This window comes from Ciconia boyciana, chromosome 8, assembly GCF_034638445.1.
Source record: "Ciconia boyciana chromosome 8, ASM3463844v1, whole genome shotgun sequence".
NCBI classification, from domain to species: Eukaryota; Metazoa; Chordata; class Aves; order Ciconiiformes; family Ciconiidae; genus Ciconia; species Ciconia boyciana.
Window position 1 is genome coordinate 31,164,818 of NC_132941.1, and position 14,866 is coordinate 31,179,683.

Below are 14,866 nucleotides of genomic sequence, written 5' to 3' on the forward strand. Positions count from 1 at the left end.
CAGGTTAACTTGGGCAATGTGCTGTGACATCTCTCAGTAATTAAACTGGATAGCAACACTGGTTATTTCTAGGCCGGTTTTATATTCCTGAAGAAGATCCTTAGGACCAAATCCTTAGCTACTGTACAAACAGGTACTGCTTGTGGATCCAAGGACTAACACAGTTTTTATCAGCTGAAAGTGAGATCTTCCTCTGGTTGTTGTGTCTAATTTGTGTAGTTACTCTGCAAGCTTATCACATGCTAATTTTGCTTGAGGAAATTTATGCCATCATGATCAATGTAATTCCACTGAGGTAGTTAGTGGCTTATTATCATATGATTTTTCATTGAAGAGAAGGTCAAGTAAGTATTTAGCCAGTTAATTTTCAGACTTCGAAGACAATGTACATTCTGATGATAGGAGAAAATTTAAGTGTTTAAAGTTACTAAATTAGTGAAGAGAACAGCTTAGCTGAATTTTAAAGTTATGCTACAGGTTAGGTGTTCATATTGAAGAAGAGGCAAAATGTTTTAGCTCATACACAATCCACTTATAGATGACAAGAGCAGAAATGCTTTTAGGCAACCACCCACCCACATTTTTTTCTCAGAGTTCTGCAGACTGTTTTGTGAATACATACACAAAAACATCTGAGAATAAGATCTTCTTTTATATAGATTTGTTGTGTACTATGTTTGTGCAACAATTCAAGGCTGATGAAGAGTTGACTCGGTGTGTATTATATTGTGAATGAGAAAATTCAGGCTGAATTACTGTATTGTTTTATTTGTATTGCATCTTAAATACAGCAATTATTCATATATGTCTAAAAATGTATTTAGTCTTGAAAAGATGGCCATATAAAAATCTTACCAAACTGTCTAAGAATAGAGAGAATAGATATAAAAGCAAACACCAAGAACACCTATTGATACTTGCATAAAACAATACTTAGAAGGGAAGTGAATTTGCCGTCAAGTGAATCAGCTATTCTTACTCAAGTAACAAGAACTTTACGTCTAAGTTCCTATGTTAATATAAATGCTGGCATACGTTAACAGGAAGCATGTGCTATTTTGTTAATAAAAAGCCAAGTTTAAAATATTTTGTAAATTTAATTTTTATCAAAGCCACACAGAAGCTTGAAATCCTGATGATCAGAATTCAAGCATAATGCAGATAACTACTGTAATTTTGAGTAGGTTCTACTAATAATTTTGACACTTAATACATGGCAAGAGATTCCCTGTCAGGAGTCATGATACATAAAAAGTATTTAATTTCCTTGCTAATTCTTAAGTTACCCCAGTTTCAGTAAGGGGAAGAGATGAAGAGGACTCAAGGTTGTAGCAGTATAATATTACATACTATTACAAAGTAGGACTGGAAAGAACCCCAGGAAGTAGGCTAATCCAGCCATTTGTCCCAAGGTAGAATAAATATTCTTCTTCCTGACACGTACATATGTGAGAGCAAGTGCATTGCTGTCTCTATTTAGCTCATTACTGGAATTGATTGTTTATTGGAAAGTTTTTTCTTTATACCTCACATGTTGCAATTAAGCATGTTAGTCTTATCTGCAGTGGACCCAAAGCTTTCCTTTCTGTATATATATATTTTTTTTTTACTTGTAGATCTTTATTCCCTGTTCTGTGTTTTCTAAACTCCAGATTAAATACTCCTATACCCTTTATTTATCCTTTAAAACAGTGCTTTCTGTATGTCTTTTGCTCTGTTTTTCTTTCCTCTGGATGGTCTTCAGCTGGTTAATGACTTCTTGAATTTTGTGTCCAGACTATTCATTTTGTTAAATGCATTATGCCAGCTATGGTCTCAACAACAAGCACTAGTGTGAGGTTTACACTATTTTCTTCTGTATGCATACTTTAGAATGAGTTTTGTATGAGGTTTGCCCTTTTGCCAAGAGTACAACATTTTGATCAACTACAAATCCTCACCCACAGAACTGCTGATAACCGGTTGTGTCTCAGTTCTGTGTGCGTACTGGTGATTTTTCTTAGGTGTAAAACCTTGTACGTGTCTCAGCTGAAATACATCCTGTTATTTTTTCAGGTCAGTTCTCAAGTTTCTCAAGATTGCTTTGAATTGTAAACCAGGACTCTTGCATGTCAAACCAGGCCTTTTAACTGCAAATGTGTGATGTGTACTCTTGGTTCTGTCATCCACACCATTAGTGAAAATACTGAATAATGCCAGTCAGGGCAGGTCCTTTCAGAATTTTGCCTGATAGTTCCGTCTGGTTTGGCATGCGTTCTTGATAAGTATTCTGCGAGCAGTTTTCTAACCAGTATCACATCCATCCAATGGCAATTACATCTAGATCATATTTCCCTAGACTTTGTATGAGGATGACATGAGAACCAGTGACAAAACCCTAGTGAAGCCCAGATTCATGACATGTTGCTTCTACTTCTATAGGCCTGTTACCCTGGGACAAAGAGAAATTAGATTTAATATGATACAGTTGCCTCATCTAAGTCAACCTTTTTAGTGAAGGCTGATACAAAAATGGCATTAAACAGTTTGTTCTTTTGTTATTACCTTCTGATAGCTTTACCTCTTTATCCAATTATATTGTATCTAAAAATATACAGGAACTGACATGGCAGCACAAATGAGGCACTCTCTGAACTTGTTCAGAGGATGCTGGACTTCAGCAGGCATGCTACAATTCTTAAAATTGGAAGAAGACAACTGGTGACAGCAGATAGTAAACTTGACAAAAGAAATTCAGCTTCTCCCAACTGTCAGTATCACAACCCACACAGTTCATCTCTAGGGAACATGCTGTGTATTCACTTTGCCATGAGTTGCTGAATATCCACCATTTCTTTCGCTTCTTTATCCAAACTTCAACGATTACTCAGTAGAAAAAGTAGGACGTTTTGTAAAAGGTACTGGACACATTTTACTCATTTTAACAGAATCAGTCTTATCTCTGTGCCGTATTCAAGAAAAGTACTTCTGTATTGGCATCCAAAACACATCTGTACAATAGTCTTTATAAGTGCCTATCTTATGCTCACCTTAATGATAAAATAGGCTCAGCTGATGTGCACATATCTTATGATGGTGATCTATAAAGTTTGTTCAAGAAAAAACAATTAAACGTCACAATTGTAACTGTTTTAAAACAGTTTGATTGAAATATATTCCTGTCCTTTGAGTGATTTGGCGAGATCTTTTTCACTTCCACCAACTGTTCAGCTGACTCTGCAGCAGGGGAACAAGAACATAGGTGAGATGGCTTCTTGTCGCTGCTGAGTCTGTGATGGAATGAAGAGCTTAGCTCTCAACTAAGGCAAAGCAGGGACATGAATCAGGTCTTTTTGAATCTATACAATTGTCTTATAACTACAATATGTGAAGAGCATGTTATTTTTTTATTCTTGTTTGCAAAAGCTCTGAGAAGTTTTTAATGTGCTCCATCAGGAGAGTGGGGTTTGTTTTCTTTGTAACCTACAAATTTGTAGAAAAACAGAGTTTTCCTCTCTTTCTTCTCTATAGTTACATGACACACTGCAACCTACAAAGCAGGAAGTGTTAAGTAATTTTCAAAGGGAAGTTCTTCCCTTTGAAAAGGATATCTGGCTCACCTCTGTCTCAGACAGAAGGAGTTTTCGATAACACAAACAATTGCTTGAACGTATTGTGCTTCTTGTGGCTTTTCTTTCCTTCCTTCCTCCTTCTAAGTGGTAAGAATTTTGGTGGTGTGGATCTGGCCAGTCATTTGTTTTAGGGGATCAGGAAAGAAAAAATGTGTGTCAGTCTAAGACTTGGAGAGAATAATCATAAGTTTATATGAAAGTCAATTCCTTAGAGTGTAGCCAGGGTCAAAGGTAGCCAAAAGGCCAGTTCTTTGGGTTGGGATCTCATTGGCGGGTAATACACCAGTGGGAGAAGAGTCAAAATCTTCACCAAGTATTTGCTCCCCATGTGTCCTCTATTTTTATCAGTGTGTGGACAATATTTTCTGACCTTAAAATTTCGGTATCTGTGATAGCGAATTGACTGAAACTTGGAAGGGGCTGAAATGAAAAGAAATGCCAGTCTTACATGGTAAGTCAAGTTGCAAATGGGACATTGCAAATAATCCCAGTGTTGGAGACTCCCAGCTACCAGGGATAAATATCCTTCTGAAGAGTTAATTCAAGGAAATTAAAGAAAAAAAATACACTGGGGTTTTTGTAATAGAAGAAAGAAAAATATAAAAAATATAACTTCTTCTCTCACCTAGTTTTAACTCTGTTATCTGCTACTGTAGTAAAAAACATTTTGTCTTAGAAGTAATGAAAAAATCATTTTCTCCTGGTGGACAAAATAAACCTGCACTCATGTAATAGCAGTCATTCAATTTAGATTTTTATTTCATATTCACCATTATGTTGTCTATTTTGATACAAAATCACATCTGTGCTTAAAAGGCTGTGTATACAATTGTTTTATTTTGTTGCTATACATGGTTTTAAAGCAGTGTGAGGGAAATGAAAGAAAAATCAAGGTCAGAACTGTACTTTCCTTTGCCCCTTTGTTCCAGTGGATAATGTGTCTCATTCCACCTGAAACTCATTATTGCTGGCACATAGCAGGATACTGTATGTCATAGTTCCCTCATTAAAATGTCATCTTTCTTGTGGTTTCCAGATCTAGGCCTGTGTTCTTGAACTCAAAACAGTATTGAAGCTGGGGGCTAGGAAATACCATAAGTGTCCACCAATCAGCAACTATGTATTAGATTATAAAAAGGGGTACTTCAATTCTCTTGACTCTGTAGCCCAACTCTTATTTTTGTGTGTTTCATACCTTTCCCAGCAAGCTTGTCCTACCATGAGGAAGCCATGAGGAACATGTGTCTTGGTCTTCCCTGGTCTGTTTTAGTTTTGTTTGTTTGTTTGTTTTTTAACAAAACAGAAAAAGTATTCCTTAAAATAGTTACACTTCCTAATTCTGTGACTGCAGTTACAACATAGTTATACTTTGGGAGACCTGTAATTTCCAGTAATTCATATAAATGGGAAAATTAACCTTGTGACAGAGCGATTCAAGCATAAATAAAATCTCTGAAATGGCATGGCTTGAAAAACATATTCATTACATATTAAACTGATTACCTGTTATAGTAATTATATGTAATTCAGCCACTGCCTTAACTTTCCCTTTTATGGATGTTAGATGTTTTATAAACAAGAATAAGCCACAAAATGTTTATTGTTTAATTGCAGCATAATTACAGTGTGTTAATAGTTGCTGTTTGTAACTGTGAGTTCCTGATGGCCTGCGGTATAAAAGCTGGACCACTTCACAGAGAAGGTGATAGATGAAAACCGCTATAGCAGTAGAGCCATCAAGACCAACAGGCCAAAAGGTTTCCTCGCTTCCTGTGGTAGAAGGTATTATGAAGGGCCAGGACTGCTATATGACCACATAATATCTTAGCCCCTGTCCGCTACCTGGCCTGTTTCTGACACAGGAAGTATATCTGACTCTTGCCTGGAACAGACTGATAATCTTGCTCGTGAAGAAGAATATTACATAAATATTTCTCTCACCATGCTGCATTTTCAGAAGTTGTTTCACTCTTTATATATTAAATATTTCACTAATGCTTAAATGGAGGAAGAATACATGCATTCAGTGTAGATTGAATGTTCTGATTCCATAGTCTGAATTTGCACAAAGCACACCACTTTTCTAGCTATGCTAAACCTTTATTTGAAACAGTGGAGATGTTTGCAAATAGCCCAATCTGGAGCTGCAGCCAGGTATAGGGCTGTGTCTTGAATGCCTATTGGCATTCAAGATACTTTTTTGGTAACCTTATTCACATACTGATTTCTGACATATTCACCTATTTATTTATTTCTTCAAAGACAGAAGATGCATATTTGAACAATTACATATTTCTCAGTTCTTAAAATGATATTGTAGAACCTTCTCAGGAGAGGGGGCAAGCATACCTGAAAGTTTTGGGACAATTAAACCTTTTCCTTCATTCTTTCCTACCTGAAAGAATAATGCATTTTGTAACTTGCATACTTAAAAACAGTTAGTCTCCTTCATCCCTAAGAAAAAGGAAATCTATCAGTCATATTTCATAAAGGCTCTTTGGAAGAATTTAGTCTTCTTTCTCTCACTATGTTAATATTAATGGTTTCATGGACACCACTGTCCCCATTACACTGAGGTAATTTATTTGGCCCAACCCAATGATAGAATACAGATTTTGAAATTCATAAGTGCTCAGGCTGGAACAGGTGGCTCAGGCCACAGTGTGTTTAAACTTTATATTTAATAATATCAGTAATATTGTTTAAAAAAAAAGAAAAACACTCTGACAGAGACGTTTTGCAAATAAAATTATTTCATGTTTCAGGCCAAGATGACTCAACTGCCAGAGGCTGAAAAGGAAAAGATAGCTGAGCAAGTGGCTGACTTCAAAAAAGTCAAGAGTAAGCTTGATGCAGAGATTGAAATATGGGATGATACCAGCAATGACATCATTGTTTTGGCCAAGAGGATGTGTGTAATCATGATGGAGATGACTGACTTCACAAGGTAATTATGCAAAAAAAGGGTCTTCAATATAAATGTTGGAAGCCATTCATATTGGTATGGCAGGAAATACTGAGTTTATAATGTCAAGTGACAGCATCTTTACAAAATTGAGTGGCTAAGCTAATGTAGTTAGTTTTACCATACTAGCTAGTAGTACAGAAATGTTGGAAGGGAGGTTTGAAATTTTAAACTATGCTTGTCCTTAATTTATTTTTCTTTGTCCTCTTTTATTCATTTGGTTGGTTGGGGTTTTTGCACATTTTTAGTGCTTTATTTCTGCTATTAATGAAAGGGAAAAAGTAACAAAATAATCTTGATTTCAAGCTGTATCTCTGTCTCATCTGTTGTTCTTTCTACTTGTACCATACCATGCTGTCAAGCATAAAACATACTGTGCAGAGCATATGTCTGGCGGTACACATTTAGACTCATGCATGTTTTATATCACATTACTTGCTGTTGCTTTCATCAGAACTATATCATGCTGCTATACGTAGTTTTAAAGAATTAAGTGTCCTATAGCAGATAGCTTTCAAAGCTGGTGTTACTCCCTGCTGCCAGTATATGTTCTATGACACTTGTTTACAGGAAACACTCTTAAGTTCAGGAGCCTTTTCTGCCATGCACTGAATAAATGTTCAGTAGATTTCATCAAATTAATTGTACCAAAGGGAGGTACTGGTGTTTGGTTTTTTTTCCATCTGGTTACTAATAAAATAGTTTCTGATAGGTAAGTGAAGTCTTAAAACACAACCACTCTTGCAAGACACTTCACATCTCATAAAATAAGTCCTTTCATGCAAGACATGAAGAAAAATCTAAGCCTCTTGGACAAATTCTTCAGGCGTGTAAATTAAACAGAGTTGCATAAAGCTGAACCAGCTAACAAAGCTGGGGTCTGGCTTAGGCCTGTTCTGGGGAGGACAGTTGTTGCATTTTATCATGCTAGCACTTTCCAAATTCACTTTAATGTAAGAAAGATTTAAAGACCTGCATGTTGAACTTTGCAATGCTTTTATTCTTTTTAAGAGTGTATGATTTGTATTGAAACCTTTGAAAAAGAACATATTGTGCCATAAAGTCAGTCTTTACAATTAAAGTTACCTCCCTCACCAAAATTCTTTAAATTATCAGTTTTAGAGTGATCAGGATTAACAAGGCCAGTTCATAGTCTTAGTTTTGCATCAGTGACTCTCAGTTGAACACAGAATAATCTGCTGTTTAGAGTCAAAGAGCAGTTCTTGTCCAGTGTTGCTGATATCCAGCGAATCCATGGAGAACTCTGAAATGACTCCAGTAATCATAGAATCACAGAATCATAGAATACCAGGTTGGAAGGAACCCCAAGACTCATCTAGTTCAACCTTTCTTGGCAAAAGCACGGTCTAGACAAGATGGCCCAGCACCCTGTCTAGCTGAATTTAAAAGTGTCCAATGTTGGAGAATCCACCACTTCCCTGGGGAGATTATTCCAATGGCTGATTGTTCTAATTGTGTAAAATTTTCCTCTTGTGTCCAACTGGAATCTCCCCAGGAGTAACTGGTACCCATTACCCCTCGTCTTTTCCATGTGACTCCTTGTAAAAAGGGAGTCTCCATCTTCTTTGTAGCCACCCATTAAATACTGAAACATGGTGATAAGGTGTCCCCTAAGCCTTCTTTTCTCAAGGCTGAGCAAACCCAGTTCTCTCAGCCTTTCCTCATATGGCAGGCTTCCCAGCCCTTTGGTCGTCTTTGTGGCCCTTCTCTGGACCCTCTCCAGCCTGTTCACATCTTTTTTGCATAGCAGGGACCAAAACTGAACACAGTATTCCAGGTGTGACCTGACAAGCACTGAGTAGAGTGGGATAATGACTTCTTCATTGCTGCTGGTGATGCCCTTGTTGATGCAACCCAGCATCCTGTTGGCTTTCTTTGCCGCAGCAGCACACTGCTCATATTGAGCTTGTGGTCCACCAGGACCCTCAGCTCCCTTTCCACAGAGCTGCTCCCTGGCTGGGTAGATCCCAGCCTGTGCTGCACTCCTGGATTATGTTTTCCCAGGTGCAAGACCTTACACTCGTCCTTGTTGAACTTCATAACGTTCTTCTTAGCCCACTCTTCCAGCCTATCCAGGTCTTCCTGCAGGGTGGCTCTCCCTTCCGAAGTGTCTACTTCCTCACTCAGTTTGGTATCATCAGCAAACTTGATCAGGGTAGACTTGATCCCATCATCAAGATCACTTATGAAGATATTAAAGAGCATTGGGCCCAGTATCGATCCCTGGGGGACCCAATATGTGACAGGTTGCCAGTTTGAAAAGGAGCTATTTACCATCACCCTCTGGGTGTGGCCTGTCAGCCAGTTCCCCACGCACCGCACAGACCACTTGTCTGGACCGTAATGCATCAGTTTCTCTAGGAGGAGGCTGTGGGAAACTGTATCGAAAGCCTTGGAGAAATCCAGGTAGACAAAGTCCACTGCTCACCCTACATCAACCAAGCAGGTTACTTTGTCGTAGAAGGTGATCAGGTTGGTCAAGGATGATTTGCCCTTGGTGAATCCATGCTGGCCTTTCCCAATCACATGCTTCATTTGACTTGTGATAGACCCCAGGAGGATTTGTTTCATTACTTTCCCAGGGACTGAAGTAAGACTATAATTTCCTGGCTCCTCCTTTAAGCCCTTCTTGTAGGTGGCGGTGACATTAGCCTTCTTCCAGTCTTCTGGGACGTCCCCCAATCTCCACGACTTCTCGAAGAATATGGAGAGTGGCATCGCAACGATGTCAGCCAACTCTCTGAACACCCTCGGGTGGATAATGTCAGGGCCCATCAATTTGTAGGGGTCAAGCTCCTGTAATAGTTCACATACCAACTCTTCCTTCACTGACAGTGGGTCTGTGTTTACATCAGCCTGGATTTTTGTTCCCAAGGCCTGAGGCCCAGCAGTGCTGGTAAAGACAAAGGTGAAGAAAGTGTTGAGAACCTCTGCCTTTTCAGCATTGTTGTTGACTAATTCACCTCTCCTGTTTAACAGCGGGCCAATATTTTCCTTCTAATAACTTACTTGAAGGTAAAATTAAAATCTATTGGGAAGAGAGAGCAGAAATCCTAGTCTTCACCTCAGAGTATGGTAGGAACTACATTACTGGAAGATGGATTTTGATGATTCTCTTCCAAATTTTAGGAAATGTATTAATCTTTTTTCTTCATAGTTGTTTAGAGTATAATTTGAGATATGCAAGTATATACAAGTATATACTCCTGTATTATGTGTTTGATGCTTATGTTGTAATTTCTTGGGGGTAGGACTATCCTACCAAGTCTTTTGTTCAGTTTCTAGGGCTGTTAGTAACAGAAACCAAGGTCACCCTATAATACTGTGTATACAATAATGGTCTTACAAGATGCTTTTGTATCTTACATAACTTTACCTCACATCTTTAGAAAGCTGGTTTTGAATAAGTCCATTTTGAATAAGTCCAGTAATATGTTTTCAAGTTTTGTTTCTTCTTCAATGATGCCAGACAGAGTCTTGTAAAATGAAGGTTTGTATCTATCTAAACAATAGGTGAACTCTTGTGGGTCTTCCCCTTCCTCTTATCGTTGATGTATCAAAGGTGGCAGTTAAGTGCTGAGGAACACAGCACGCTTTCTCACTTCCTTCTCCATGAAAATCTGGGGATGAGTAGTGCAGAGGCCACAGCAAGAACCAGCTCACCTTAGGGTTTGATCTCTTCAGTCTGTAATTCCAAGTTCTTGGACATGGAAGAAATAAAAGATTCTGACATTTTGTGTTTGTTACATCAGAAGCTACTCAGGCAAATAGTAATTTTCTGTATTTGAGTCACTTGTTACCTAAGCTGATTTCTGTTTTCCTTCAAATGTATTACTTTGCATTCATTTTTATTTAATCTCAATGAGTGCTTTCCAAAGCTTTAGTTTTTCAAGGTCATCTTGGCATCTTAGTGTGTTTGTATGTGTGTATTATCCTGAACATTATGCAACAGTTATATATTCAACTAAAACCAAGTTAACATTGGTATCAAAATAACTCATTATTCAGACAGAAGGTAATAGCAGTGATGATGGCATAAAGTATCAATGTGTATGCTTCAGATCCTTAACAAAAATACTTGAGGATGACTTCAGTGAAGGTCAGTGATAATCAGTGATTGCTCAGCGGAAGTTAGGACTGGGGTAAAGAGTAACCATGTTAATTAGCTTATTATGGCTTAGCTTCCTTATTTGATTACAGAGGCAGATGCCTCTGGGTTTTTTTGAGTCTTGGCAGAAGGGACCTGCAGAACCTCATTTGAAACAATTCTTATCCTCCTGAACATTCATGAGCATGTCCTGTGCAGATAGAGACTAGGCCAGGCTACTGTAATTTTATGTAACACCTATTTTTCCAGCTTTCTTTAAACTTTGATGTGCTACATGACATGAGCTTACTAAAACTTGGTGATGAACCTTGCTGCAGTGAACCATCCTATAAATCATTGTCATAGAAAACTTAAGATACTTGACAGATGGAAAAGTAATTGAGCAAGAGCAGAAATCCATTGTTGGAAGTATGTAGCAGCTAGCAGCAGCTGCTAATCGGTGGTGTGCACATGATAATCAGGCCTGTTTAAGCAAAACTGGTTACATTGATTATTGGAATATGTTAAAAATTCTGTAAAAATACCATCATATTTGCAGTAGTAAGCTTTGGCCCTGACAGGCAGAGGTGGAGGCAGTGGATAACAGGCATTTGCTCTGCTGAAAGTGTGGTCCCCTATTCCTGTTTGGACTCCACCAGACTTGTTACTTGTTGGGGGATAACATATGAAGCTCCTGCCAATTTTATTCTGTTTGCTGAAGGTTGTCGCTGCTAGAAATGAGAGAGTTTGGTAGAGGTTTCTTTCCTGAATTTTACTTTGCTCAAAATGAACTGGATTGTAGTTTTAGTTTCTTTAGGAGGGCTACAGTCAATAAGGCAAAAGAACAAGGAGGGTGAAATTGTTCTTATATTGCCATGGCTTCAACAGCAAAGGCATTCAGCGAAGCTGGGAAACAAACAAGGTATCAGTGGGTCTGCTAATGTTTTCTATCTGTCTTCGGCCTGTAGCTGCAGCCCCATTTGTCTTTCTCATGGAATACCATCTTGGCTTGGCTCTGCTAGTATCCCCAGTGGTTGACCAGAAACCTATACTTCTCCCTCTGGCCTTATGCAGAAATGAGCAAAGCCTGGGAGACAGTTCCCTTGTGCCTGTCACTTACCATCCTCCTCTGAATATGCAGGAGAGGTGCTTTGTCACTTCTCTGTTCAAAGGGCTAGGCGTTTTCAGAGCACCTTATTGTGTCAGGATCTATCCAAAGTGCATATCTGCATCTCCTTTGAATGCCTGCTGTGCAGAACTGTACAGAATAGGGTTTGTTTGGTTTTCTGATACCTTAGAGATTCACTCAAGATAGCAGGACATTTGGTTTCTTTGGCTAAAGGGGGTTTAAACTTACTTTTCACCTTCCAGAGTATTAGGCTATAAATTGTCGGCAATTGTGGGAGATACTTTAACACCATCCTGTGGATACTTCCCTGTGCAGAAGAGGAGTTTGCTTGGCTAGTATTTAGGGATTCCAATTGCTGTTCCAAAAGCTGCATATGTATTTGTCTGTTAATACTCATTGGATAGTTTGGGGACAGGAAGATGAATATTAGGTTCCTCCTTTCCAGAAAGCCATCATTTCTGTAGTCCTCACACATGGTGTACCCTGTAGCCTAGCAATTATGACATTTCTTAGTGAGAGGTGGCAATAGGCATAGATTTATAATTCTATGTACTGAAGTCAGACTTGGCCCAAATTCTGCCACTGTGGTGAGTGTTGATCGGTTATATTATGGAGAAGGGAAAGCAGGATTTCAGTTCTTGGTTCAGCTTTTGAAAGGCTTCTGTTTCCTAGGTGACGACGAGATACAAGGATTCCATTGTCGATAGTTTTTCCTATTGGCCATCTTTGGCCATCTTAATGACTTCATGATGAGCATTTTGTTTTGTGTAGATCCCATTTTGAACTACTTAACTCTCATTTACAAGGTGTCCCGCTGTCTAACAGTGCAGTGTGTGTGTGAGGTGATGATTGCTGAAGATTTAAGTGCTGTGATGTTCACTTAGTTGCACCTAAGTCCCTTTGTAGTCTTAGGTGTCCAACATCTGAAATGCCATAGCTTCACAAGGACCATTACTGACTTGAAAACTCAGTCCAAAACTCATGCCTACTGGTTTCAAAATAGAAGTAGTTCATTCTGGTTTTGAGCTTCCACCTTTCCAGCAGCAACAGAGCTGTCCTGCTGTATGGGAATATACTATTTTAGAGGAATAGCTTCTGTCCCAGCAATGAATGAGTTTTCTTCCTTTAAGTCGAGCTTTGAAGTGAACGTAATTCCTGGAAAGAATCTGTATAAACGTAAGGCACATAGAGCAGCCAATTAATTTAACTTGCTGCTTAGACTTCAGTATGTGTGATGTTGTTTCATTGTATTGATGGCTGGCATCACTGGCATCTGAACAGGCAGACTTTTAGGGGAGTAAGAGGAGGCTAGTTTGTATTTGGGACATAGGATCTATCTGAGAAGCAAGTAGAGTGCACTGTATTTTAGTTTTAAATCTTGGCCCATGAACCAAGTTGGTTCACCCCAAACAAAAGAGAATTTACAAAGATTTAACAAAGGAAACAGTTTCATGGAACAGGGAACTCTGAAGCACTTATAAACAACTACATTAGGGTACAACTGGGATATATGACTCAGAGTTGTCTTAAAAGCTGGTTACAATTTTTTAAGCAATTAATTCAAAGCTCTCCTCTGACTTTTAGAGTTACTATTTTTCAAAGCTGTGTTTTACAGAAGCTGAACAAATAGCTAATAAACAGGCTTAGATATATCATTGATTCAGTGTCCCAAATGCTTTCATTTTTCCTCTCAATAAGAAAATACTTTTTTTCCCCCCAAGCTTTCTAACCATTTTCAAATTACATTATTGGTAAGAAACCTTGCAGGACTTTTGAAATAAATGCTTATTTATATGTTTATCTCAAATACAGGCATGAATTGTGTTTTTAAACACATGAAAAAGTATGGACAAAATTACCCCAAAGACAGTACTGGGTTAGGGAGATACACACACGTGTGTGTGTGTTCTCCTTAGGAAGCAATGCTGCTATACAGTAGTCTCTATTCTCCACCAGTGCTTTGGAATGTACAACAGGCAGAATTAACCTGTAAAAGGAATGGAAGGGTGAAAGAATAGGGATTTTGGTATGTATAAACATATATGTGTGCTTATACAATTTGAATTTTTTTTATTCCTGTGTCCTGTCACATTACATTGTCTGGGTGCAAAAGCATGAATATTCACTGATTGAAAATGTCTAAGTTTAAAAAGAAGTTAGAACTTTTAATTTTATGGGAAAAATGTATTTAATTACATGGATCAATCACACATCAATGTTCTGTCCTTTCACTGTGTCTTCTGTAGAGCTAAATAGCAAGAAATTGCCTCATCTGCTATAATAGCTTTAATAATATTTTGGTGAAAATATTCTAATTTCTCTGCTGATTGGCTAGAAGTGTACAAGAAAAAATCCTGGAGTTGTGGGTTCCGCCCCCACCTCCCAAGCTTCATGTGTAAATGGAGAAGAATTTTTTTCCATTGCCACAGCAGATTTATAATTAAGAGGATATTTACAGATAAACAGACACAAATCCCCTTTTGCTCATATAAAGGAATGTATATCTAATCCAAGCAGCGCTTAGGATCAGAACACTGCAAGTTTTAATTCATATTGAGAAAGTAGCAAGGAAGGGTCAATGGTTTAAGCAGAAAGGGAAGTCTGTCATGAACTTGTTGAAAATAGTTTTAGTGGACAGCCTTACTGTTCAAGTCTTGCTCATCAAGGAAAGTTCCTTCATAATAAGAGAACTGCAGGATGTCTTCACTGCAAGTTTTTCATAGCACTTTGCTAATAGGATAGATACTACCAGGTCCTCAGATGAGGTTTGGACATACAAGGCAGAGCTTGCTGCCATGTCTGAGGTGATTTTAAAGATATGCCAGGGAGAGACCAGCTCTTGTAACTGACTTCTGCTAGGCTGTTTCACAGCATGTCCTAATGGCATGCAGTCCGTGGATTCAGGATTCACAGTGCCTGGTTGAAGCCTCTGTAACAATCCCTTTCAGTTTTCTGTGGTATAAACAGTAAATGAGAATCACTGGGCTTTTCCCCTACCTATGTTGTAGGTTTGTTGAGATTCCAAATGGGGCCATATGAACACTTTTTTTTAA

General features: G+C 38.3%; 1 protein-coding gene across 2 annotated transcripts in view; it reads left to right on the forward strand.

The window, feature by feature from the left end:
• CTNNA3 (catenin alpha 3) overlaps positions 1-14,866 on the forward strand; it is a 548,079-nt gene that overhangs the window by 475,827 nt on the left and 57,386 nt on the right. For both annotated transcript variants that reach the window (XM_072870046.1, XM_072870047.1), the window contains exon 14: positions 6,377-6,558. In XM_072870046.1, the coding sequence (XP_072726147.1) occupies positions 6,377-6,558 (182 nt within the window). The remainder of the gene's footprint in view (positions 1-6,376; positions 6,559-14,866) is intronic.